We start from the raw sequence: 27,564 nt of genomic DNA on the forward strand, positions 1-27,564 counted from the left end.
ACGATAATTCTTTATTTCACTTCTTGAGGATCTTCTTGACCGCACGTGATTGACCTTGAAACTCTGTTTTTGGCCCTCACAGATCTTCCTTGACCTGTCCCCACTGCCTGAAACAGAGCAACACCTTCGATCCTTTCCTGTGTGTGTCACTACCTATCCCCTTGCGCCAGACGAGGTACGTGAACTTGAATCCCGTCCTTAGGCCCTCCTGGGTACCTTCCGCCTTGCACCTACAGTTCTATCTGTCTGGCTTCTCAGCCAGCGTCTCTCTAGAAACCAGCCTTGCAAAGCTGGTGATGGTCAGTTGTTGAATGTTGATACCGTGAAAGTCTACCGCGTCCCTTCTTTGGCCGCAGAAGGAACTATCCACAGCGCTTCTGTCTGTCGGCACCGTAGCCAGGCTTTCGTCTCTGGCCTGCTGGGAAGCTGGCACGGGCCTGTCACTACCTCCCGGCAGACCAGGGGCCAACCTATAAAAAAAAAAAAAAATTGTCACCACCTGCTTCTCCCTGCTTTGCTTCCAAATCGTTTTTGCTCTTTGTGAAGGTGTAGGAAGACGGTTTCTTTCAGGAGCAGAGAAAAAGGGAAGGGGGTGTCGAAGGAGAGGAGAAAAACAGAAGAGAGGAGGGAGGGTAGGGTTCAGTAAGAGGCATGGTGGGCTGGGCCTTTACAAGTAAGAGGCACGTAGTGTAGGAGTTCTAGAAGGCCGGGTCTTGGCATGTGACCGCTAAGACACCTGGCCAATGTCGGCTTCGTGGCCGTTTGGTGAGCACTGCATTGGCACTGAGACGGCTCTCTCCCGCGTTTTCTCCGAAAATATCATCTCTCGTGCCCTCCGCTGCTGACCTCCATCTCTAGGGTGCAGCTGAAGATACGGAGCTCCACACGGCCTCTCCTGGCCACTCGATCCCCATTTCTGCCCCTCTGTGCTGCAAATGTACCACCGGCTTGTCCGTCACCGGTGATGCCTACTGATGGTTGTGAGCTCAGATTCCCGGCCTGACGCAGCATCGCACGGTGCTTGGGAACGCTGACTCCGGGGCTCGTCTGTCCGGGGTTCAAATCCCAGCTCTGTCCAGTGGTCTTGAATCGTAGTGGAAGAAGCTTGACCATTTTACATAACAGATTTCAAAGTTTGCTTTTGCTGAAGGCAATGGATTTAACAAACGGAACCTTGAGATCTCAGATCTGTACTGTGATTGTCAATCAGATGCCTTTTACTTTGAACTAGCTTTAGAAAACTATGCGGGGAGCGGAGACCCTCGGGGATTTGGCTCTCCACTGCCACCTGGTGACGGTATACGTAAAGTACAGTTGGCTTGACCCTGAAGCAGAGATTAGCCTAAGTGTTGGACTTCGACCCAATGTCAGTGGTGTTGGCAGTTCATGTCCATCCTGTAAGGATGTGGATACCTTCGTGTTTTCCAGATTCTTGAGCGTCACGTTGGCCTTCCCCTCGAAGAGCCAGCGGTTCCTGCGGGTTGGCCTGGCCGTGCCAATCCTCAGCACAGTGGCATCCCTGAGGAAGATGGTCGCAGAGGAAGGCGGTGTCCCTGCGGATGAGGTGCGACGGAATTGCATGGGGGGCCCGGTGACCGAATGACTGGAATGCTAACTGGGCCCGCTGACCAGGGCTGTTTAGGCTAATTTCTGGTTCCCAGGTGACCCCCTGGTGACGCGTGAGTTTCTGTTTGATTGGTGACAGTCCCTGGTGTCTGTCTGGGGTGACCGAGCCTTGACCTCTCCCTGCGTTTACTCAGAATTGCCAGAAAAGGATGAGCAAAATCGTCATAACTGCGACCCTAGTAATTGTGACGCCAGCAAACCCTCCGTGGTGTTTCCCAAGTGCTGGGCGCCATTTTATGAACTTCATTCGTAGCCGCTTTCATTGTCATCACCTTGCGAAGTCAGTACCACAGTTCTCCTCCTACCGGTGAGCCGAGAGGGGGCCCTGAGAGGTTAAGTGACCCGCCTGAGGTCACACAGCTGGTAAGCAGCTGACCCAGGATTTGCATGCAGGTGGTTTGACCTCACAGCCTGAGCTGTGTACTTCCGCTCCTGAGAATAGGAACCAGGACACTGAAGGGGCGATAAGTGACAAACGAGCAGCTACTGAGGATGTGTGAGAGAGGAGGTTTAGGGGAGACTGGGAGGGCTGTGCACTGCCTTTTTTTTTTTTTAAGGGGTCTTGGTAAGGAGGTTGGATTTACTGTGACTTTGAGGGCAGAACTCGCAACAGGGACCCCCATGAGAGGGCAGGGTGGAGGTGACGGTGGTCAACAGCCATGTGGCATGATGGGAAGGGTTTGGAATAGGGTCCTTCTTAGGATTCAGTCAATCTCTACTTTTCTGACCTTGGACAAAGTAAGCAACCTTGGTCCTCTGCGTCTTTAACTGTAAAATGCAAATTTTACATCCCCCCCCCCCCCACGACCTCGCAGCATTTTTTTTTTTTTTTTTCAAATTAAAAAAAAAAAGTGTTGGGGCACCTGGGTGGCTCAGTCGGTTGAGCATCCGACTTCGGCTCAGGTCATGATCTCGCGGTCCATGAGTTCGGGCCCCGTGTCGGGCTCTGTGCTGAGGGCTCGGAGCCTGGAGCCTGTTTCAGATTCTGTGTCTCCCTCTCTCTCTGCCTCTCCCCCGCTCATGCTCTGTCTCTCTCTCTCCCTGTCAAAAATAAATAAAAAAAATTTTTAATGTTTAGCCTTTCTGTTTAGGAATAACACACGTGCTCTAAAGGATGCGCACCTTGAGGGTATGGTTTGTTGAGTTCTTCTGTGCACATCCATCCATGTAACCTCCAAGATTACTCACTCTGTGGGCTCCTTCCTGCTCCCACCCAATCAGTGCCTCTGATCTTATCAACGTTTTTACCGGGGTATCACGTGGGGGGAAAGCATGTATCTTGCTTGGTGAACTCAAAGTGCTCTTTGGGGATATATTGAGAGAGAAAGAGAAAATAGGATAGGGGGTGACAGTCTTGGGAGAAAAACCACAAGGGGAAATGATGCCCAAAGGGGGATGTCTGTGAGGTGGAGTTGGCACAATTCAAAGAGTAAAATAATTGTCAGAAATTTGAGAAGTGTGGTGCGTAGGGGGGTAGGAATCACTTGGGATTCCTAAGTGCACAGGCAGGCATTTTGATTGGAACTTCAACTCTGCTTGATTTTAACTGGCGGGTTTATTCCCCTTACATTATCTATGATCATGGATATACTTGGATTTATTTGTATTTTCTTTTTATGCTTTCTGTTTACCCTGCTTTCTCTTTGATTCCTTTCCCTCTCCTTTACTGCTTCTTTCCTATTGAGCAATTTTTATTTCATCTCTTCTGCTTTGGAACATATATATGCTATTTCTATGCTTCTTTAGTGGTTGTCCTTAAAACGCCAACATGCATAATTTAGCAAAGTCTTATGTTAATCTTCCCAAACAGCACAAGGATCTTGGCGTGCTTCAATCTCCCTTCCGCCATTTTATTACTGTGGATATTATTGTCCAGTATTTTTTTCAATATTTATTTATTTTGAGAGAGAAAGAGAACATGAGTGCATGAGCAGGGGAGGGCCAGAGAGAGAGGGAGAGAGAATCCCAAGCAGTCTCTGCACTCAGCATGGAGCCCAATGTGGGGCTTGATCCCCTGACCTGAGATCATCAAGAGTCCTGATATCAAGAGTCCAGGGGCGCCTGGGTGGCTCAGTCAGTTGAGCGTCCGACTTCGCTCAGGTCACGATCTCACGGTCCGTGAGTTCGAGCCCCGCATCAGGCTCTGTGCTGACTGCTCAGAGCCTGGAGCCTGTTTCAGATTCTGTGTCTCCCACTCTCTCTGACCCTCCCCCGTTCATGCTCTGTCTCTCTCTGTCTCAAAAATAAATAAATGTTAAAAAAAAAAATTAAAAAAAAAAAGAGTCCAGTGCTCAACCGACTGAGCCACCCAGGCGCCCCCTGATTGTCCGGTATTTTAATCTCTCCTCCCCTTTCTCCAGATGTAGTAATGGTACTAGTTGTTATTATTGTGGATTTATGTAGTCAGCGCATGTTTACATTTACTAATGTCTACCCTTTTCTTTGGCTCATCATTTCTTCTTAAAACTCAAGTTTTTTTTCTGGATTCTGTTTGTTTGTTTGTTTGAACCCTGAAATGCATCTCTTACAAGAGAATTTTGTAGCTAGTGTGACTTGAATGGGTTAGATGTGTTGAGATGTTGATTCCTTCAGCTCTCGAGGTGACAGGACCCTCAAGGTGGTCACCCCTTTTCTTTGCTACAAGACCAACTTCTGCTTATCCCGGTGTTCCATCAAAATAAACTCCACATTTACCGTGATGTGAAAAAAGTTGGCAAAACTATTTAGAAGTTCTTTCACTGGAGATCTGTTAACAGTAAACACTCTTAACTTTTCATCTGAAGAGAGCTTTATTGTATTGTCATTGCCTGCATGATAGTTTAACTGGGTATAAAATTTAAAAACAAATCCCCCCCCTCTCCAATTTTATTCCCCCATCTCTTCCCTCAGCAGTTTGAGGGAAGAGATTGTTGCCATTGGGGTATCTGTGGCCAATCTAATTGTTATACCTATTCTGTTTTATTATGAAAAATAAGTAGTATTTTTCACCTAAAAGAGTAAAAGAGATGTTTGAGACTATCAGTGGCTTTTAGATTTCTTGCTTAAGTTTCCTTTGAGAAATCAAGAGGGAAAATTATCTTCCTTATTCCAGGTGATCTTAGTTGAACTGTGTCCCAGTGGATTCCAGCGGTCTTTCTTTGATGAAGAGGACCTGAATACCATTGCAGAGGGAGATAATGTATATGCCTTCCACGCCCCTCCACCACCTGGCCAGGAGATGCTCTCGGGTACGATGTTGGTTTGCGTAACCGTATTTGGATATTATGAGTTATACATTTGAGAGTGTACTCCTTGCATGCTAAGGCATAAGACATTTACTTTTTGAATTTGGACCTGTCAGGCTTATTTTCTCTGATATTTGCTGTACAGATGGTTGATTATCAAGAATTATCTAATCACTCAGGGGTTCTCAAAACCTTGATGAGTATCAGAGTCACATGGAAAGCTTGTTGAGGCAGAGGTGTGAGTCCTACACACACAGTTTCTGGTTGGGTAGGTCTGGGGTAGGACCCGAGAACTTGCATGTCTGACGGGTTCCCAGGGGTGCTGCTCCTGCTGGTCCTGGGACCACCCTTTGAGAATCACTATTCAGAATAGGTGCCCAGATGATCTTTGTCTTTAGGACTCTTGTAGTTCAAGGCCTGTGTTTGCTTGAAGTAAAATGGTTACAGATTGGAGCAGTAGATGGCCAGAAAGGTTATTAAATGACTTTTGTTAACAACCCCACTTCCTGATGCTTGCTTTTCCTGAACTTTGCACTGGCCTAGAAGGTCAGTATCCGACAGTCTTCCGTGGCAGTTCATTATACATTCTGGCCCAATTAGCTAGTCAAGAAGGCCTGTATTTGGAGGAGCCTGGGCCAACGTTGCCATATAGCCCAAGTGAATCCTGTGCCCTTGGTCATAACCTCAGCCAGCCTAGGTGGCAGGCCATGGGAACCAGATGTCTGGTTTCTCTGAGTCAACAGGGAGCCCCTGTGCCTGGAATCTGGAACAGGGCATTGACTGGCCCTGATTATGTTATAGTTCAATGAAAAGGCCTTCATGTCAGGTTCAGTCAAAGGTAACACACCTGTGCTTTGAAAGTCAAATTTTCAGACCGGAGTGGAAATTGAAGATTGTCTAAGTCTTCCACATCCTCAAGGGTGAAGATTCTTACCTTCTATGTGTTCTTCTTTCATTGGCTGAGAAAGCCAGAGCCAACTCATGGCTCTCTGATCAAGGCATAAAAGCAGCCCGAATCATTTTGGAGTATTTTTCAGATTGGTTTTGGGAAGTGTTCACTAAAATCCCTGCCCACGTTTTAATATTACGGGCTGAACACAATGGCAAATTCACTACCACGTATATGACCTTTGTATACCAGGTATCAGATGGCACAGGGGTCACATATCTTAATATCTCTTTCCTTAAAGTGCTCTGGAGTCTCCCAGGGGTGGTTGATAGATGCTCAAAAGAGAAGAGGGGCAGGAGAAGCCGGGGCTGTGCCCCAGCAAATTCTTTAAGAATGCACCGTAATTCTCTCTCTTTAGCTCACCCACCTGGTCTTTCCATCTCCCCGCGCTTGGCAGCCCATGGGGGTCAACGGTTACCCCCGCCTGTCCAGAGTGAGAACAAGGTGCTGATCCTCCTCTGTAACTTGGCGGGGTCCGGGCAGCAGGCCAGCAGGTATGTTTCATTCCATCTTCTTTTTATGTGATGCCTGGGATGTGTAGGCATGGACTTGGAATTCTGTCTAGAGTAATTCGAATTTAATAAAATCAAACATCCATTCTCAAGGTTAATCAACTGGGAGTAAGGTACTTTCTTATCATGAGGATCATCAGTAACTGCCTTAAGCAGATGGCGAACGAGGGGCTCCTGGTGGCTCAGTTACTTAAGCGTCCAACTTCAGGTCATGGTCTCGCAATTCGTGGATTTGAGCCCCGCGTCGGGCTCCATGCTGACAGCTCAGAGCCTGGAGCCTGCTTCCAATTCTGTGTCTCCCTCTCTCTCTGCCTCTCCCCTTCCCATGATCTTTCTCTCTTTCAAAAATACAAAAAACATTAAAAAAAAAAACAGAACAAAGTTTTAATTATTAAAAATTATGACATAGGTTGTGCTTGGGTGGCTCAGTTGGTTGAGCGTCCGACTTTGGCTCAGGTCGTGATCTTGCAGTTCGTGAGTCCAAGCCCCATGTTGGGCTCTGTGCTGACAGCTCAGAGCCTGGATCCTGCTTCCGATTCTGTGTCTCCCTCTCTCTCTGCCCCTCCCCCACTCATGCTCTGTCTCTGAGAAATGAATTAACCTAAAAAAAAATTTAAAGAAAAAAAAGAAAGAAAAAAAGAAAAGACAATAGCAGGGGTGCCTGGGTGGCTCAGTTGGTTAAATGTCTGACTTCGGTTCAGGTCATGATCTCGCAGTTCATGGGTTCAAGTCCCACGTCAGGCTCTGTGCTGACAGCTTGGAGCCTGGAGCCTGCTTCAGATTCTGTGTCTCCCTCTCTGCCCCTTCCCTGCTCATGCTCTGTCTCTCTCTGCTTCCCAAAAAATGAATAAATGTTAAAAAAAATTTTTTTTAATTATGATATAGGCTATAAGTAAAAAAAAAATTTTTTTTGAAGCCAAAAAATTGTAGTATAGACAGAAGAATATACATTGAAATCATTGTAACAGAATAGGCCAAAGTGTAATTAAGTATTATATGATAAAAAATGGTATATTTCATATTATTAATGAATGAATTATTCAATATGTAAGGGGGGGCAAATTTATTTCTTTTCATTTGATATAATCAATTTTTTTACTCCCACCATAGATTTGCATGTATATGTTCTAGATTAATTGAAGAACTAATTATAGAAAAGGAATCCATAAAATAACTTGAAAATCATGTAGGGAAATATGTATATCTTTGGGTGGGGGACTATTTTAACACCTAAGGCAGGAGGCTGTAAAGAAAAAGGCTAACGTTTTAGATGCATTTAACATTTTAAGCACAAACAAGAAGAAAATATTTACATCAGATGACAGGTGAAGGGCTCATAATCCATCGTGTAAAACCTAGCTCTGAAATTAGCGAGAGAAATACCCTTAGTAAAACAAGGCACAGAGATTAATGTTAGCTCACGGAAGAAATACAAGCACAGATGAAAATAGCTTTGTTAGTAGCAGAAGAAGTTCTAATTGCAATAGAAAGATGCTGTTCACCTTTCACCTTGGTAAAGGACTTTTAAAACCTGACAATACTCATCCTGGGCCAGTGTCAAGAGAATGGGGCCCATGGTGTGGTGTGGATGGTGTGGCTTTTGTGGAGAGCAGCTTGGGTATGAATAGCTTTGGTCTTGCATATCCGCTTCTGGAATGTTATCCCAAAGAAACAGTCAGTCACGTGCACCCATAGGTATATGTACAAGAACATATGTTGCTCCTGCCGTAGGCAAGCATCGCTCAAATTAAAAAGTGGGAAGCAGCCCAAATGCCCAACAGTAGAGAATAAGGTCAATAAACCCAGAAGACGGCACACAGTGCCTCTGTCCTTCCGGACACACCACCTCAGATTTGTGCTGTGTTTCAGCAAAGTTTGTTCAACAGTGTGATATTTCCTATCCCATTGGACCTTCATACAACCTTGCGTGATGTGGCCACGGGACAGTCAGTGGTTGGTGATTTGTCCAGCGGTACCCACGGCCGAGCCACGGAACTGTGGCCGCAGCCACGTCTGGCATTCTTGGCACTCCAGGCCTTCCGCGTTGTGTTCATCAGCTGGGGATACGGAAGAGATTCCCATTGATGAGAATGCCCCTGATACGCAAAACCATCGGTGCGTCGGCTGCACTGGGCTCCCTCTGGCTTAACCCCTGCCTCGCCTCCCTCTGGCTCCGGGGTTCTCTTACTCTGCCATGGGGAAGAGAGCCCCAGCTGGGTGATCCTTTGCAGGCACCTGTTGCCACTACTGTGTCTCTCTGTGGCTTTGCATTTCTGGGCCTACTGTTTAACCCAGTGCGTCCATTCGCAGCGACGGTTCTCGGACGGGCAGTTTTGTATTATGCTGGGTGCTTAACTCTTACCCGGGGGAGCGGTGGTCTTGAGCAGAGCAAACGCTCTTGATTGTTGAGTATTGTTGGTTTTTCCTTTGCTGAGATAACCCGATGACCTTGAATTTTTCAGGTTTGGGCCACCTTTCCTGATACGGGAAGACAGAGCCATTTCCTGGGTCCAGCTCCAACAATGCATTCTCAGTAAGGTCCGCTATCTCATGAAGAGTGAGGCCCCCCTCCAGGTCAGTGTGTGTGCATGTGTTGTGGTGGCTAGAGACGGTGGGTAGGCATCTAGGAGTAGCTCGGGACAGACAAGAATTTGCTGTTAATGAGAGCGTTCAGGGGCACCTAGGTGGCTCAGTCGGTTGAGCATCCGACTTCGGCTCAGGTCACTATCTCACAGTTCATGGGTTCGAGCCCTGCATCAGGCTCTGTGCTGACAGCTCGGAGCCCGGAGCCTGCTTCGGATTCTGTGTCTCCCTCTCTCTCTCTGACCCTCCTCTGCTCATGCTCTGTCTCTCTCTGTCTCTCTCACAAAAATAAACATTAAAAAAAAATTTTTTTAAATAACAAACTCAAAGGCAAAACCCCTTTTGGCCCTGCTCATTTATTTATTCTCAGATTGGTAGTTTCCAAATAAAAACGATATGCGCTGAAACCATTCCTTTTAGCCCCTAGAGTATCAGACAATATTCCGATGGCTGCTTGCAACAGACAATGTCAAAATTTTGAGGGACAGGCCAGGAGCCCCAGAATGTCAATTCCCTCTGACTATTCTGTATGTCAGGACTTCATAATCTGTGCTCCTTCCTGCTCAGGGAAGACCATACATTTAATTCAGGATTTACGTGAAATAACACTTTGTCAAAGACCTTCTCTGCATCCATACCCACCTTTATCTCTTAAAGGATTTTTTTTTGTTTTTTTGTTTTTTTTTTTTTGCTCTACAGACTGCCCAGCAGATCTGCCGTGGTGCCCAAATTAGAGATTCTAACTTCTCTCTAAGTAGGTCAGAATCTCTTGTAATAGCTCCAGGTTTCCCCGAACCCTATGCTCCTGATTTTTGCAAGTGTGAGACCACGTTTATGTGACGGTTGAACTCTGCTGTCTTCCTTCTCCACCTGGTCATACCCGCACTTTGCTTCCGCACCTCTCCGGCCAGTTAGTTTTCAGAAGCCCCTGGGGCAATCAGCGGAGCCAGCAAAATGCTAATAGAGGCAGCCTCGCACTATGGATGCTTTTTTACAGACTCATTGGTACATGTGTGGATGGGCCTGATTTTCTGTAGGAATGATGTGTTCTGAATGGTTGTGAGGCTCCTAGGAGAGCCCATCCGTTTGACCACGTTTCAGCACCATATGAAATCCTGGCTCGGGATGGTGATCATTTGAAAAGAACACATTGAGAATTCTTAACCTTGAGCCAAAGAGATTAAAAGTAGTGAAGGTTCGGGGCGCCTGGGTGGCTCGGTCGGTTGAGCGTCCGACCCTTGATTGAGGCTCAGGTCATGATCTCACGGTTTGTTGGTTCGAACCCTGCATCAGTCTCCGAGGTGACAGTGCAGAGCCTGCTTGGGTGTCTCTCTCCCTGTCTCTCCCCCTTTCTCTCTCCCTGCCCCTCCCATGTGCTCTCTCTGTCAAAAAATAGATAAAATAAACTTTAAAAAGAGAACTAAAAAAAAAAAGGAAATAATGAGGGTTCTAAAATGAATTTCCCTAGCTACGAATGAAGGACAGGAGAATGTCTTACAGAAATAACCGATCTGGTGGACAGAATGAATTTGTTGGGAGGGAAATTTCTTTGTTTTTCTAGTTACAGCTGAGGTCATCTGTGACCATTTTAAGAACTGTATTTGCTTTACTTGGACACTCCATAGATTTTGTTTGTAATTTGTTTTTAATGTTTATTTTTGAGAGAGAGAGACAGACCATGAGTAGGGAGGGGCAGAGAGAGAGAGAGAGGGAGGGAGACACAGAAGCCAAAGCAGGCTCCAGGCTCCAAGCTGTCAGCACAGAGCCCGATGAGGGGCTCGAACATACAAACTGCGAGATCATGACCTGAACCAAAGTCAGGTGCTCAACAGACTGAGCCACTCAGGTGCCACCACCCACCCCCCGTTGATTATTTTTAATGGTAAAATATACAGAACATTTTAACCATTCATGAACGTGCATTCGTTATATTCATGATGTTGTAAGACCATCACCATTATCCTCACCCCAAATTTTCGTCATCCCTACAAAAACTCTGCGCCCATGTAATGACTCCCCAAGCCCCCAGCCCTTCGCCCCGGGCAGCTTCCACCCTGCTTTCTGTCCCTATGAATTTGCCTACTCTACCTATCTCATAAAGCAGAATCATGCAGTATTTGTCCTTCCGTGTCTGGCGTAGAGCCTTTCCAAGGTCCACACATGCTGCAGCAGATGTCAAGATTTCCTTCCTTTTTAAGGCTGAGTAATATTCCATTGCGTGTGTAGACCACAGGGTGTTTATGCACTCATCTGTTGATGGACGCTTGGGTTGTTTTCACCTTTTGACTTTTGTGAATAATGTTGTGTTTCATGAATGTGTTAAGACTGCCTTCAATTTCAGAAATGTTAGAATATGGAAAAAAACACCCACGCACCTTAGAATAAAAACAGATGTAGTGTTTCCCTATGTGGCTTGTTTTGAAGTGTGTAAATACTCACTAAGCATTTCCTATGTAAAACAGATGCTAACTGGGGCACCTGGGTGTCTCCGTTGGTTGAGCGTCCAACTTCAGCACAGGTCCTGATCTCACTGTCCATGAGTTCGAGCCCCGCATCGGGCTCTGTGCTGACAGCTTGGAGCCTGGTGCCTGCTTGGGATTCTGTGTCCCTCCCCTGCTCACACTCTGTCACTCTCTCTCAAAAATGAATAAACGTTAAAAACTAATAAATAGGGGCGCCTGGGTGGTGCAGTCGGTTAAGCGTCCGACTTCAGCCAGGTCACCATCTCACGGTCCGTGAGTTCAAGCCCCGCATCAGGCTCTGGGCTGATGGCTCAGAGCCTGGAGCCTGCTTCCGATTCTGTGTCTCCCTCTCTCTCTGCCCCTCCCCCGTTCATGCTCTGTCTCTCTCTGTCCCGAAAATAAATAAAAAACGTTGAAAAAAAAAAAACTAATAAATAAAACACGGTTCATGGTTTTGGAAGATTTAACGTATTACACGGTGTTAGATCACCACGTTAAAAGGTACAGTGTGTATCTTCTGGAAAAAACAAAGACCTTTGTATCTCTAGGTTTTGAATACTGATTTTTTTTTTTAATGTTTATTTATTTTGAGAGAGAGAGAATGTGTGCTTGTGAGTCCGGGAGGGGCAGACACAGAGGGAGGGAGAGAATCCCAAGCAGAGTCCACACTCAGCACAGAGCCTGACATGGGGCTCGATCCCACGGCCATGAGATCATGACCTGAGCTGAAATCAAGAGTCGGATGCTTAACCGGCTGAGCCACCCAGGCACCCCTTGAATACTAATTTTGAAGGGAATACACAATATAGACTATAAACAAAAAGGGTTACGGTCTTTGAGTAATTTATTTGCACCTGAGAGTCTCAGCGAAATCAACGTGACGATGAGCCGGTGGCTGTGTTTTTGTCTCAGCAGAACCCGGGGTCTCTGTTCTCCATCCGGGTGGTGGGGCTTTCTCTGGCCTGCAGCTACTTATCCCCCCAGGACAGCCATCCCCTCAGTCACTGGGCAGTTGACAGGTAAGAGGACTGTTCCAGATTTGGTGAGAGAATGAGTACAGTTGTATTTGACCGGACTCCTTTGAGGTTCTGGGTTAGTAAATTGGTTGTAATCTTAGCTGCTCTTGATAACTTGTCTTCCAGTCCCGGCCACTCGTGTTAGGCCCTTAGACACATTCTGTGTCTTCAACCCATAGGTCTAGAGAAGGGCTGTGATGGCCACTTTGAAGATGAGGGGTCACCGAGGTTCTTAGGGATTAGTTGACTCGCTCCTATGTGTGGAGCTAATGGCCGAGCCTGAACTGGAACCCATTTCCCCCTGAGCGAGAAACCCAAATGCGTTCAGTTAGGTCATGCTTCTGAATTGAGCCTGGATGTCCCGTCTGGGGTAGAGGAGAATTCTGCTCAAACCAAAGAACACTCTGGCTGCGACTGAGGCATAAAGCCGGTGTGCCCACCCCCACGGCCGTGCCAGGCAGCACCCATGGGCACCGTGATACCGGAGAGGCGGTTTCACTCTACGACTTTTCTAGCGCGTTTGCTCCTTTTCCCACAGACACAACGCGGTCCATCCCATCTTTAACTTCCTGGCTCGGTCCGCAAAAGATGCACGAATCTATAACGTAGACGTGATATTGTGGTTTCCAATAAGAAATAGTATTGGGTCTCGCGACACAGAGCACAGAAGACCCTTGGGATGCTTTTGGTGGTAACGGCCCCTTTCAACCACACCTGAGTTTATATGATTGAGGTGTCTTCTGGAAAGAACCTAAGGATGGGGCCTGGTTGCCAGGATAGCCAATCATGTGATTAAAGGTTGGAACTACCAGTCCCATCCCCAGACCTCCGGAGAGCCAAGAGGGGCTGGAGATGGAATTCAGTCCCCAAGAGCCAATGATTAATCAATCATAGGCATGATCGAAGCCGAAAGATCATGACCTGAGCAGAAATCAAGAGTCGGACGCTTAACTGAGCCATCCAGGTGCCCCATGTGATATTTTTTTAAAACATGAAAGGCCTAGGGGCACTTGGGGTGGCTCATTCGGTTAAGCATTTGACTTTGACCCAGGTTATGATCTCGCGGTTCGTGGGTTCGAGCCCCCACATTGGGCTCCATGCTGACAGCTCAGAGCCTGGAGCCTGTTTGAGATTCTGTGTCTCCCTCTCTCTCTCTGCCCCTCCCCCACTCACACTCTGTCAAAAATAAACATTAAAAAAAATAAGTAAATAAAGGCCTGAGGTGCCTGGATGGCTCAGTCAGTTAAGCGTCTGACTTCGGCTCAGATCATGATCTCCCAGTCCGTGATTTCGAGCCCGGCGTTGGGCTCTGGGCTGATAGCTTGGAGCCTGGAGCCTGTTTCAGAATCTCTCTCTCTTTCTCTGTCCCACCCCGCTCATGCTCTGTGTCTCTCTCTCTGAAAAATGAATAAACCTTAAAAAAAAAATTAAAGGGGCGCCTGGGTGGCTCAGCCGGTTGAGCGTCCGGCTTCGGCTCAGGTCATGATCTCGCGGTCTGTGGGTTCGAGCCCCGCGTTGGGCTCTGTGCTGACAGCTCAGAGCCTGGAGCCTGTTTCAGATTGTGTCTCCCGCTCTCTCTCTCTGCTCCTCCCCTGCTTGCGCTCTGTCTCTCTCTCAGAAATAAACGTTAAAAATTTTTTTTTTAAAAATTAAAAAAATTAAAGGCCTATTTGCCTCTCCCCCATTAGAGACCCGTATCTCCAGCCTAAATTTATCCCTGAGATACAGCCCGCCCCCCCCCCCCCCCACCCGTGTCCTGCTTAACCATCTCTCAGATGTGCCATCCAAACGTTTGCTGCTCGGAGCTCTTCCTGCTCAAGCCTCTCCTCCTCCTGTCTCCTGTATCAAAATGGTGGCCATGTGTCTACTGAGGGACCCAAGCTGGAAACCTGAGAGCCATTCTTGAGTTCTCTTCCTCATTTTCCCTCACCTTCAGCCCATCCTCAAGCCTTCTTGTTCCGAACCCTGGCAGCTACTCAGCTCTGCTCCCTGTGTCCACGTTCACCGCCAACGCCTGGGTTTGGGCCCATGGAGCCTCTTGGCTCGATGCCCCGGGAGCCTCCAGACCAGGGCCCCTTCCCTCCCTGTGTGTCTGAAACCCTCCGGTGGCCCACGGGGATACGGTCCACGCTTCCGGTGGCAGAGCTCGCCACCCGCCCCTATCTCCCTGTGTGGCCTGCCCCTCACCGGGCTGAGGTCATTCCAGCGCAAGCCCTGCCCTCTGCTCCCGCTGAGCCCTCTGCCTGCAGGGCCGTTCTCCCCACCACTCTCCACTCGCCTGGCTGTCTCCTGCTCATCCTATGCAGGAAATCTCTGGGCTCACGGCAGCCCTGGTGTCCTTCCTCCGAGTCCCTATAAACGCTCTGGGCACTCGCAGCCATCGCTTATGCGCGTCTCTCCCGTTAGACGCTGAGCTCCGTCAGAGAGGGTAGAGGGTAGGGATCGTGTCCATGTGATGCTTGGAATCTCACCCTCCCTCCATAAACCCCGAGTGATGCCCTCTTTCCTTTGAGTCCAGGCCGGGATCAGGAGGGGAGATTGTGCTGTCTCCTGAACGGTGTTTCCACGCGAGGGGCAAACTCCACGTTGTTAGACCCATACCTCTCCCTTTTTTGCGCCCCCAGGGGTTTTGTAGGACAGAATTAGGGCCTGAAGCTACCAGCTCTTTCTGCCCTCCCAGTGTAGATGCCAACCGAAAAGTAGACTGAGGGTTGAGGCAGAGGGAGCTCAGTACGTTGGGTTTATCCATGAGGCTGAGTCGAGGATATGGCTCAGATGACAGCGTATCCTGTCTGTCGACTGTTTCCCCAGAATGGAATGTCATTGTCTCCTGTCAGCAGGGCTCGCTGAACTGGGAGGGCTCGCCCCAGACACACCTCGTTCCGTGCCCCCCCACCCCCTCTTGCTCAGCACGCTGTTGACACAATTCCAGCCCAGACCTGGCAGTGCTCGCCTACAGGATTTTGTACCTTCCGTGAGCTCAAAGCCTGTTTTAGAATGCTCCTGGTGACAGTTAGGGACGCATGTGACACCCCCACTTTTTTCTCGTGATACATTATTTACTTATTTTTTACTATTTACTTATTTTGAGAGAGAGAGATAGACAGAACACAAGTGGAGGAGGAGTAGACAGAGAGGGAGACACAGAACCCAAAGCAGGCTCCGGGCTCTGAGCTGTCAGCACAGAGCCCGACGCTGGGCTCGAACTCACGAACCGTGAGATCATGAGCTGAGCCGAAGTCGGACGCTTAACCGACTGAGCCCCCCAGGCGCCCCTCTTGTGATACATTCTAAACGCTCGGGTACAGACGGACGTTGTTGTCACTCGTCTGTGTCTTGTGGATTTCGGGACAAAGCTTCTCCCTCTCCGCTCGCTCCTTGACTCGTCTGAAACGGGCTGAGCCCAAGCAGCTGGGAAGAGCTTACGGGGTGGTTTACCCTGAGAGTTTCTGCATCTTTGAGGGTCTGGAAGGGAAAGGTCTTTGAGGGCGTGGACGCGGATGAGAGGTGCCTGTTCCGCATTGCGGTAGAAGCAAAGTTAGAGGCCTGTAGGAGGCGTCGTCGGAATTGGGGCGTCACATAGGACACCCAGGTGGCACTGCCCTCTAGACACTGAGAAGATGGCCGAGGCTTCAGTGGGAGAGTGGATCTGTGTCCTTGCTCACAAGGGAGCCAGTGGAGAACGGTCAGGGGTGGTGGGTTCTGGACGAAGCCTTCAGCAGACCCAACTCCCCAGATGCCCAGCCTCGGTTACCCTCAGTTTTGCTGCTTCTGTTTGGGACAGCGGGTCCTGGGGTTGGAGGCAGAGGTGTGGGAAGGAGGCCCCGTGCTTTCTGATGGGCTCCCCGTTCTCTCCTCAGGGCTCTGCACCCCAGGAGACCAGGAGGCCCCCCGCACGTCAAACTGGCCGTGGAGTGGGATAGTGATGCCAAGGGGCGGTGAGTTCAACAGCACTGGGCTCCAGCGGGGAGGAGAGAAAGGCCTGGCTGTACACATAAGTCTGCCTGTGCCCGGTTCCCCCCAATGTGACTGAAGGCAGTGCACACACCTCCTTAATGCCACGTGATCCAGGCCTCTGAGAAAATGCTAATGACAATTGTGTGCATTAAAAAAATTTTTTTTAATGTTTATTTATTTTTGAGAGAGAGAGAGAGAGAGAGAGCGAGCACAAGCAGGGGAGGGGCAGAGGGAGAGGGAGACACAGAATCTGAAGCAGGCTCCAGGCTCTGAGTTGTCAGCACAGAGCCCGATGTGGGGCTCCAACTCACGAACTGTGAGATCGTGACCTGAGCCGTAGCTGGGTGCTTAACTGACTGAGCCACCCAGGTGCCCCCTAAGTTTCTGGTTTTTTTTGAGCATGCCCTGTGTTGGTCAAGTGAACCTTGTGGTCCAAGAGGACTATTCCAGGTGTATCCTATAAGTCTGCATGCCAGTTAGCAGGAAGGAGAAGGGAGAGGGCCAAGAGATGCTTCCTTTTCTTAAAGGGCACTTACCAGAAGGTTCATACATCACTTTTTTATTGAGGAAAGAGAGGAAAACAAAAATTGTGGGGCAACCAGCAGCTTCTAGGACATGTGTTTTTTGTTTGTTTGTTTTTTAGAAATTTTTTTATTTTTTATTTTAGTTTTTAATTTTGTTAATGTTTATTTACTTTTGAGAGAGAGACAGAGAGAGAGAGAGACAGAGCGTGAGTGGAGGAGGGGCAGAGAGAGAGGGAGACACAGAATCCGAATCAGGCTCCAGGCTCCGAGCTGTCAGCACAGAGCCCGACGCGGGTCTCGAACTCACAAACCGTGAGATCGGTTGTGGAGCTGGCTACCAGCTGGAGCTGGTAGGGGAGACCCCGGCAATTCTCGTCAAAGAGAGTGAGCGCCAGCTGGGGCCGCTTGGCCTCCCCTGGTGGGTGCCGTGAGTAGCGACAGGTGAGAAGCCCCAATGCCGCCAGCTTCCTCTCCCGGCAGCCTGTTCGGGAGCCCCCAGGAGGAGCGGGTCCAGGACGCGGAGAGCGTGTGGCGGCAGCAGGAGGCGCACCAGCAACCCAGCTGCACCCTGGACGAGTGCTTTCAGTTCTACACCAAGGAGGAGCAGGTGTCTCCCGGAGGGAGGGTGCACGCCCGGGGCTGCGAAGGGGGCGGGTGGCCGCGGTGCGGCGGAGCGGGGTGCCTCACGGTCCCGGTGGTTTCCTTTCCAGCTGGCTCAGGACGATGCGTGGAAGTGTCCACACTGCAAGGCCCTCCAGCAGGGCACGGTGAAGCTGAGTCTCTGGACCCTGCCTGACATCCTCATCATCCACCTGAAAAGGTTCTGTCAGGTGGGCGAGAGGAGAAACAAGCTGTCCACGCTGGTGAAGTTTCCGCTCTCCGGCCTCAACATGGCCCCCCACGTGGCCCAGAGAAACGCGGGCCCCAAGCCCGCGACAGGCCCCTGGCCTTCCTGGGAGCAGCCGGCCTGCCTGCCCGCCAGCTGCCCGTGGGACTTCCTGTACGACTTGTATGCCGTCTGCAACCACCACGGCGGTCTGCAAGGTGGGCATTACACAGGTGAGCCTCGCCTCCCGGTTCGTGGCGGCCGTGGTCACGTGTCCGTGACTGCGGCCCGAGCTCCAGGATGCCCCGGGAAGAGGTGCCCCCGCGAGGCCGAGCTTACTCCGGCACCGGGCATACGCAGACCCCTCGGCCGCCGCACATCAGGCACCTGCCAGAGAGCAGGGCACCGGGTCCAAGCCGTAACGTTGAGTTGGGATGGTGGTTGGAACATCAGCTTAGCTGCAGCCTGAGCGTTTGGCCCCAGCAAATATGGGAGGGCCACCGTTGGAGCCCGAGAGAGGCGCGTTAATCCTCATCTGTGGTTCAACACACGGTGTCTTATTTATCAGGTCTGGTGTTTTTTATTTCTGGGGCGTACGTTTAACTGCCCTCCCTCAGAGGAGCTTGAGAGGGGTGGACAGCAGCAAAGACAGAGACAGACGGCTGGGTGACTAGTTCACGATCAGGCACCATGGCCTGTGCTATTCCAGAACAACAGACTCTGTCACGGGAGAAGACGCTTTACGATGTTTCATTTTCGTTCTTGGGAAGTGCACTGTTTCTAAGGTTCCAAGGTAGCTTCGATTTGGAAAGCACCGGGCTGGGTGGAAAATCTGGGACCATCACTCATTCTTTCTTAAGTCAAACTTCAGACACAGCCAGTAAACAGGCATTCAATGCCTGGCATTATGAAAGGGTTTGATTGATTGTTTCTGTGATAGAGGTAAGGCCCCTCTGAGGATAGCGCCTGCTCTCCAAGAGCTAAAGGAATGAGCTGTGTGAATAATGGGCTAATGGGAGGAAGACCATTCATTATGGGCTACTAGCATGGGCAAAGGCCCTGAGGCAGAGTTTGGTGTGTTTAAGAACTGATGAAAGCCCATCATGGCTGAAGCGTAGCGACCCAGGGGTAAGTAACACAAATGAGGCTGGAGAGGTGGGCACTACGTGCAGGCCGTGGACGAGAGTTTGCATTTTTTCCAAAGCGTAACGGGAAGCCATTACAAGGTTTTAGGCAAAAGAATAATAAAGACTTAATCTAGTTCGCAAGTTGAGGGTGTAGCTCTGCCCTGTGGAAAACAGGTAGAGTAGAAGTTGGGAGTTCCGGTTAGGAATTTCTGGGGCTCAAATCAGAGATGGTGTTGGCCGGGACTCGGGGGACTCAGGAGGTGACAGTTGGGGTATTCGAGATGCATTTTGGAAGTCGAATCAGCAAGATTGGCTTTTGGACTGGGTGTGGGGTGGCAGGGAAGGGGAGGGCAAAGATGAGCCCCTAGGTGCCTGGTTTGGGTTGGTGCAGGGCTCAGCTAATGATGGCCTGCCGGCCCAATCCAGTCCAGTACCTGATTTTGCATAGCCTGCGAGTTAAAATATGATTTTTACATTTCAAAAAGTGGTAAAGTATATGTGTATATATATACACGTGTGTGTGTATATATATTATATGTGTGTGTATATATATTATGTATGTGTGTATATATATGTGTGTATATATATATGTGTGTATATATACGTGTGTGTATGTATATATTATATATGTGTGTATACATACATATATATATATATATATGCACGCAGAGACTGGCCATATGTGTTCTGTAAAGCCTAAGCTATTTGCTGTGTGGCTCATTACAGAAAAGTGGGCGGACCCTATATTCTTGGGTGATGGTACCTTTCACTGAGAGGTGGAGGGAAAGGAAAAGAATGTTTTGTCACAATTGTTTCAAAGGTGGTAAGAATCTTACTTATGGACATTTTCCTAAATGTTTTGCTTTAGTTCTTAGGCAGGAAAGAAGCATACCATAATCCCAAAAGCATTGTTTTCAGTGGCATACTGAATCAGAGATGTGCATCTCGAAACTTCTCAAGGAGCAGGGCGAATGGGGACATTATCGTCTGGCTAAATAATTCGGGGCTCCCTGTTACCGGAGCTTTTGCCCGAGCAGGGGTTCTAATGTAAGGATTCAAACTCAAAGTAACGGCACGCTTTTTATCGGTGAGCAGCTGGGTGTGTAACTGATCTTTCTGATTCCACAGAACTCACTTCTGGCCCGAAACGGACCGATCTTTTCCACTCTGTTACAAACACGTCCGTTTTTCAGCTGTGCTGGCGAGAAACGCCTTTCTGTTTTGAAGGGGGTCCAATAACTGGCACGGGGGTTTTGGACTTTTGCAGCCTACTGCCGGAACTCTCTGGACGGCCAGTGGTACAGTTTTGATGACAGCACAGTGGAACCGCTCCCGGAAGATGAGGTCAGTACGCGAGGGGCTTACATCCTGTTTTATCAGAAACGGAACAGCATCCCCCCCTGGTCAGCCAGCGGTTCCATGAGAGGTACGTGCTGTCCCCCCGCAAGGAGAGGGGCACTGGGGAGGTTCCCTGTCACACATCAAGGACCAGGAGAGGTAGGCACAGGTCTGGAAGGGGGAGATCTGACTGCTGCTTGGAGACGTTGGGAAAAGAATACGAATAATAATTTCGCAGCAGGTGACTCTTGGTGGTTTTGGGATTTCAGGTTTCCAGTCTCCCTCGTGTCGAGCCAGCCTTTATAATTAAGCTTGTGCGACATATTCCTGTGTCCGTCCTATTAGAAAGGGCGGGGCGGTTATTAGGGACTCCGGGTCTCAGCGGGAAAGGTAGCTGCTTAACCCCCTCCAGAGACACATCTAGTAAACAACCTCAGACTTGGAAGTCTGCAGGAAATTTTTAACAAGGATCAAAGTTGACCTTTTTAATGTAATTTGTTTCACTCTGCAATCCTATCCTTATCTTTGGGATGGGAGGGCTTTTTTTGTTTGTTCGTTTTAATTGCCTCTATGTTCTTCCTAATAATTATTGGAAGGTAGGCAAATTAAACCAAAATGCCCCAGGAGGTCTAAATCAATCCTAATGCGAAGCCTGCCTTTCTCTTTTTTTTTTTTTTTAATTTTTTTTAACATTTATTTATTTTTGAGACAGAGAGAGACAGAGCATGAACGGGGGAGGGTCAGAGAGAGGGAGACACAGAATCCGAAACAGGATCCAGGCTCTGAGCTGTCCGCACAGAGCCCGACGCGGGGCTCGAACGCAGGGACCGTGAGATCATGACCTGATCTCGACCGAAGTCAGCCGCTTAACTGACTGAGCCCCCCAGGCGCCCTGCCTGCCTTTCTCTTAAAGAAGATAGAACGAGTGGAAAACCTAGCCTGTTTAGAAAACTAGACATGATGGCAAGTAATGTCAGGAAAAACTTTTTTTTTTTTTAAGTTTTTATTTTTATTTTTATTTTTATTTTATTTTTTGGGGAATGAAGGGGAGGAGAGAGAGAGAGAGAGAGAGAGAGAGAGAGAGAGAGAATGAATCCCTAGCAGGCTCTGCACTGTCAATACAGAGCTGGATGCTCTGTGAGATCACGACCTGAGCTGAAACCAAGAGTTGGCCGCCCCACGGACTGAGCCCCCCAGGCACCCCAGGAAAACCATTTCAGAATTCATCAACACGCTGACCTTTCTGTGCCCAAATGCCTTTCCCTAAATTTTCAGCTTGGTCACGTGGCTAATCTGTAGCGGGTTTCTCCTTTGGTCATGACTGGCTTGTGTGATTCTGCTTGGGTTGTACCATCCCGGGGCTTGGGGGGGGGGGGGTGGGAGCCTGGCTTCCAGAAGCTCCTTTGGGGACCCCCGACAGGGTAGGGCTGGGTCCAGCCTTCCCTCTGGCTTCCGGAAGCTCCTTTGGGGACCCCCGACGGGGTGGGGCTGGGTCCAGCCTCCCCTCTGGCTTCCGGAAGCTCCTTTGGGGACCCCCGACGGGGAGGGGCTGGGTCCAGCCTCCCCTCTGGCTTCCGGAAGCTCCTTTGGGGACCCCCGACGGGGTGGGGCTGGGTCCAGCCTCCCCTCTGGCTTCCGGAAGCTCCTTTGTGGACCCCCGACGGGGAGGGGCTGGGTCCAGCCTCCCCTCTGGCTTCCGGAAGCTCCTTTGTGGACCCCCGACGGGGTGGGGCTGGGTCCAGCCTCCCCTCTGGCTTCCGGAAGCTCCTATGGGGACCCCCGACGGGGTGGGGCTGGGTCCAGCCTTTCCTCTCTGTGTCCCGCAGGTTCCACCAGCTCCTCCTTCTCCGATCACTGGCTCCTTCGACTCGGGAGCAGTAACAGCAGTGCGAGGGGGAGCCTGCTGTCCTGGAGCTCCAGCCCCGGCCCCTCCCGGCCCCCGGCGCCTGACCCTCCTGTCTTCACCAACGGCCTCTCCGATCAGGAAAAGGGTATGTCCTATCGTGTCGGTAAGATTGGCCGATTCTATTTTCACTTGCCTTAACGGCCTCTGCTCCTCGGCTTTGAGCGTGAAGGTGTCCGTCAGGGGCGCCTGGGGGGCTCAGTCGGTTAAGCGTCCGACTTCGGCTCAGGTCATGATCTCACGGCTCATGAGTTCGAGCCCCGTGTTGGGCTCTGTGCCGACAGCCCAGAACCTGGAGCCTGCTTCGGATTCTGTGTCTCCCTCTCTCTCTGCTCCTCTCCCACTCATGCTCTCTCTCTCTCAAAAAATAAATAAGCATTAAAATTTTTCAAAAAAAGTACCCGTCGTTAGGAGAGACATCCATGTCTCCTATGGGGTCTTCTGTGACCAGCCCTCTCCCTCCGCCTCCTCCCCTGCCCGCTGCCCTCCAGCCGCAGGTACATTCTCTCTCTGCTGCCTGGAGCGTGCCGTCTAATGGGGAAGATAACATGTAAACCAGTAGATGCGTGTAACGACCTGGTATAAAGCAGGGACAAGGGGAGGTAGATCATCAGAGGAATCCGGGCTGGGGGTGGGAGAGAAAGGACGCAGGGGCCCCGTTAGAACGGGCCGGGTGGGGAAGGTCCTTCTGCAATGACAGCTTTGGAGCAGACACCTGAGAGACAGAGAGAGGGACTGGTGGAGAAGGTTGGGCACGTGCTCCGGGCAGGGGAGCTCCGAGCTGGGGGTGAGTGTGGGATGCGTGTGAGAGGCAGAGGGACGGGAGCGGTGGCCAGAGAAGACGGCTAGAGATCGACGGGCCGGGGCTCAGCGCGCCTTTGGCTCGTGGCACAAAGTTGGCTTTTGGCCCCCAGGGCAGTGAGTAGCTCTTGGGGAATTCTGAGCTGGGATTTATATTTTCACCAAGTCTGCTCTTCGACTCCGCCACAAGGGGGAGGGACAAGGGTGGGAGGCCAGGTTGGAGTGCTGACTGTGGTCATCTGAGCCAGAGAGAGGCCCAGATGACAGCAGCACGTGTTTATATTTTCTTCTGGGACATAGAGCACGTTGGCATCCAGACGATCCCGTTAGGATTCAGGTGATCCTCTCCCTAGAGGGAGAAAATAATGGTGGTGCAAGAAAGGCAGGGGATAACCACAGAAACAGTCCGTCCGGAAAATCTCGGAGCATGCGTGTGCATGCCTGTGCGCCCCTTTGCTCAGAAAGCACCAGCACGTACTAATTACTTACAGTTTCCGTGTGTCCTCTTAGCTCCTGAATTAGCTTTTAAAATAAGATTTTTCAGTGGCGCCCGGGTGGCTCAGTCGGTTAAGCATCCAGCTCTTGATTTCAGTTCAGGTCATAATTTCAGGGTTCGTGAGATCGAGCCCCACATCGGGCTCTGCAATGACAGTGCGGAGCCTGCTTGGGATTCTCTCTCTCTCTCTACCCCTCCCCTGCTCATTCTCTCTCTCTCTCTCTCTCTCTCTCTCTCTCTCTCTCTCTCAAAAAAAAAAAAAAGATCTTTTTAATGTAGGTATGATATATATATACACACACACACACAGAGAAGTGTGTTAATCACAAATGCACATCTAATGAATTATCCTAAAATGTACACATCCACATAACCGTCACCCAGATTACGAAATAGGACGTTGCGGGCCCTCCCTACCCCCCTGTATCTCTCTCAGTCATTACTGTTTCCCTCCTTTCCAGAGGGGGGACTATTATTCTGACTTCTGATGCCATAGATCAGTCTTGCCTGTGTCAGAACTTGATGTAAACGGAGTCATACAGTACATATATTTTCCTGTTTGGTTTCCTTTGCTCAGCACCATATCTGTTTAAATTAATGTATGTTGTGTGTGGCTTTATTCCATTGGTATAAAAAAAAAAAAAAAAGCAGCCCTGGAAATTACTCAGCCACCTAAAGTTCTCTGCACAGACGTCTAAGTTCCCATGAGAGACAGAGGCAGATAGACAGACAGAGACATTGTCGTCTGTTGAATGTTGATGATGGTCAGTAAACACCAAAAGCAGGGATTTGGGAAAGAAAGCACGGTGGGTGGGGTGGGAAGAACCACTTCCTTTTTTCCTGTGGGCTCGTGGATGGGCTGAAATCGATCTCAGAGGCCGATCTGGAAAAGTTTGGCTTGATCATCAGGGGAAGCGCCTTGAGTTACAAATTTACGGATTCTTTTTTTTTTTTTTAACGTTCATTTTTTTTTTTGAGATTCGGAGAGAGAGCAAGTGGGGGAGGAGCAGAGAGGGAGGGAGAGACACACACAGAACCCGAAGCAAGCTCCAGGCTCTGAGCTGTCAGTGTACTGCCCGATGTGGGGCTCAATTTACAGATTCTTTTTTTTTTTTAATTTTTTTTTGTTAACATTTATTTATTTTTGAGACAGAGAGAGACAGAGCATGACTGGGGGAGGGTCAGAGAGAGAGGGAGACACAGAATCCGAAACAGGCTCCAGGCTCTGAGCTGTCAGCACAGAGCCCGACGCGGGGCTCAAACTCACAGACCGCGAGATCATGACCTGAGCTGAAGTCGGCCGCTTAACCGACTGAGCCACCCAGGTGCCCCTCGATTTACAGATTCTTAAGTTCCTTGGTGATGCTGTAGAAATCCCTGTAAGACTGCCCCCACGTTATAAGAAGAGTTCATATTTTATTTACGTATTCTCTTGTGGTTGGATACTGGGGTAGTTTCTGGTGTGGGCTGTCACCAGTGGTCCTGCTGTGCGCATCTTTGCTCACGTGTTTTTGTCGTGCATACGTCTACACGTGGGTATCCGGGAGTGAGATTGTACCTGGGCATAGCCTATGTGCTCATTCATCAGCTATTTACATCTTTATACGTTCTGTCACCGTTGTATCAAAGTGGCCAACAGGGCACCTGACATGTAGCAGGCTCTTGTTACGTTTTTGTGAGTGAATGCATGTGATGATACAATCGTGAGGCTACAGGTGGTTTTAGAGCATCTTTGAATCCAACACTCTGTTTCAGGATGGTTTATGTGTCCCAGTTGGGTTAACTGTTCCTTAGGGTTTGGCATCTTGGCTCCCAGTATTTCACAGTTAGAAAGAATACTGATCGGAGCATCTCTATGTGCCTATGACATGTGTCTGATTTCCTTAGAGTGCGTTTTTTTTTTTGTTTTTTTGTTTTTTTGTTTTTTGTGGAAGCCAAGTGTTTAACGTGTTATGTTCTGATCCACCCTGTCTCTGGACTTTCCTTTTCCCCTCTCGTGATGCACATTGAGGCAATGTCTGGTGAACACACACACACACCAAAGGCATTCTTTCCCAAGCTTGTCCACCCCATCAGCATGAGCCTCTGATGCGCTCATAAATCATCCCAGTTCTGTTCCAGTGGCCTGGAACCTTGGCCTGGAACCTTAGGCCACGTCTCAGTTCTCCCGGGGGGAAGTGTATTTCACGCCTCCACTGGGAGGCAACTTAAAAAATTTTTTTTTAATATTTATTATCGAAAGACAGAGTCAGAGCATGAGCAGGGGAGGGGCAGAGGGAGAGGGAGACACAGAATCCGAAGCAGAGTCCAGGCTCCGAGCCGTCAGCACAGAGCCCGACGTGGGCTTGAACTCACAAACTGCGAGATCATGACCTGAGCCGAAGTCAGACGCCCAACCGACTGAGCCACCCAGGCGCCCCAACTGGGAGGCAACTTTAAAAGATGGCCCGGCTTTTCAACATGGTACTCAGCCCGGAGTCAGGCACAGCTTCAGAGAACCACCCCCCTCCCTGCCACCACTCCCCAAGAGACAGCACTAGGGCAGGAGGGGAAGGAATATGGACAAATAACTTTATCCCAGCCCCTGGCCGGCATTTTACTTCTCCGTCTGGTCATCAGCATCTCCAAGAGGGTGAAACAAAAAGCCCTTTTGAAGAGGAGAAAGCCGAGGCTGGGAAGTCCCCAGGTGCAAGCTCACCTCCTTGGAGAAGCAAGGGGTGCAGACAGACCCCACTCCCTCTGGCTGCAGGCATCCTGCCTCTGGCTGCTAGCTATAAATTCCAAACTGGAGATCATGCCGTGCGGACCCCGCAAGAGCCTTGCTTGCAAAGGAGCGTTCCCTCTTGACATTTGACTAAAACGGTGGTGGGCTTTGGAGCCTGTTGAGGTGGTTGAAAACCCAGCCTCATTTTCTTGTTAGCGGTCAGCCTGGGCAACATCCGGCTCCAGCATATAGGTCTCCATGGGGGGTGGGTACCACCCAATCTCCCCCTGGGTTTGGGGGAGAGTTTTGTCACCGTCAACACGAGTACAGGGGACTAAGTAGCACGTAGTCCCCAGCGGGCAGGACCAGAGACGGTGTCGTTTCAGGACAGAATTGTCCCTCCCAAATGCCAAGCAGGCCTCTGGAGAGAAACCCTGACAGCTTGGGGACTTCATCCTTCCAGTAGCCCTAGTTATGGGATGTGGGAATGGGGAAGGCATTTGGACCAAAAGGGCTGGATCCAAGGAATATTGAAGGGGACTGCATCTTCTGTAATCGGGGACAGGTGTCAGGAGAAGCTCTCCAAGGAGAAGGATGTAAAAACACCTTACTTCTGCAAGTTTTTAATTTTTTTTTTAACGTTTATTTATTTTTGAGACAGAGAGAGACAGAGCATGAACAGGGGAGGGGCAGAGAGAGAGGGAGACACAGAATCGGAAGCAGGCTCCAGGCTCTGAGCCATCAGCCCAGAGCCCTAGGCCGGGCTCAAACTCACGGACCTGGAAATCGTGACCTGAGCTGAAGTCGGACGCTTAACCGACTGAGCCACCCAGGCACCCCTGCAAGTTTTATAAAAATAAAACCATGTATGTGATGGGGCACCTGGGTGGCTCAGTCAGTGGAGCATCAGACTCTTGATTTCGGCTCAGGTCATGATCCCTGAGTTGTGGGATTGAGCCCCACGTTGGGCTCCGTGCTGAATATATGGAGCCTGCTTCAGATTCTCTCTCTCCCTCTGCCCCTCCCCTGCTCGCTCTGTCTCGTGGGCACGCGCTCTCTCTCTCTCTCTCTCTCTCTCTCTGTCTCTCTCTGTGTCTCTCTGTTAAATAGGAAACAAAGAAAGCAAGACCATGTGAAAAAATTGCTGGGGTCTTATGCAGAAGCCCCTCAGGTGAATAAGGGCTCCCCTCAGGTGGATAAGGGGTCCCGGGACTTCAGCTTTACGATCGAGGTGCTTTTGATGATTGATTTTCTCTACGGCTTTTATTGGGCCTTCCAGGCTTTCCTTCTCACTTGAAGTGCTTTCCAGGTACTACATTATTTCCGCTTTTATTTCCTCTTTAAAAGTTATCTGGGAGTTTCCAGCGTTTATGATTTGGGGGTCTCCCTGTAACTCTCTCTAATTTTGCGGATGGTGAGCCAAGAATGTGGTTTTCCAAAAGCATTCCCTTTTTGTGATACAGTAAGTACATGATTATTTTGTCGATGTTCTTTGCACGCGTGGAATCATGTCGAC

At 49.7% G+C, this 27,564-nt stretch overlaps 1 protein-coding gene across 3 annotated transcripts in view; it reads left to right on the forward strand.

Moving 5' to 3' along the window:
* USP43 (ubiquitin specific peptidase 43) overlaps nt 1-27,564 on the forward strand; it is a 62,623-nt gene that overhangs the window by 24,627 nt on the left and 10,432 nt on the right. The window contains exons 4-14 of one of the 3 annotated variants that reach the window (XM_047833795.1): nt 83-175; nt 1,429-1,564; nt 4,718-4,853; nt 6,158-6,293; nt 8,774-8,885; nt 12,269-12,375; nt 16,233-16,310; nt 17,334-17,460; nt 17,564-17,912; nt 20,074-20,232; nt 21,971-22,135. In XM_047833795.1, coding sequence (XP_047689751.1) covers nt 83-175; nt 1,429-1,564; nt 4,718-4,853; nt 6,158-6,293; nt 8,774-8,885; nt 12,269-12,375; nt 16,233-16,310; nt 17,334-17,460; nt 17,564-17,912; nt 20,074-20,232; nt 21,971-22,135 — 1,598 coding nt within the window. The remainder of the gene's footprint in view (nt 1-82; nt 176-1,428; nt 1,565-4,717; nt 4,854-6,157; nt 6,294-8,773; nt 8,886-12,268; nt 12,376-16,232; nt 16,311-17,333; nt 17,461-17,563; nt 17,913-20,073; nt 20,233-21,970; nt 22,136-27,564) is intronic. The other 2 variants (XM_047833796.1, XM_047833797.1) reach the window with 2 other exon arrangements.

The sequence above is a fragment of the Prionailurus viverrinus genome, chromosome E1 (genome assembly GCF_022837055.1).
Source record: "Prionailurus viverrinus isolate Anna chromosome E1, UM_Priviv_1.0, whole genome shotgun sequence".
Classification (NCBI taxonomy): Eukaryota; Metazoa; Chordata; class Mammalia; order Carnivora; family Felidae; genus Prionailurus; species Prionailurus viverrinus.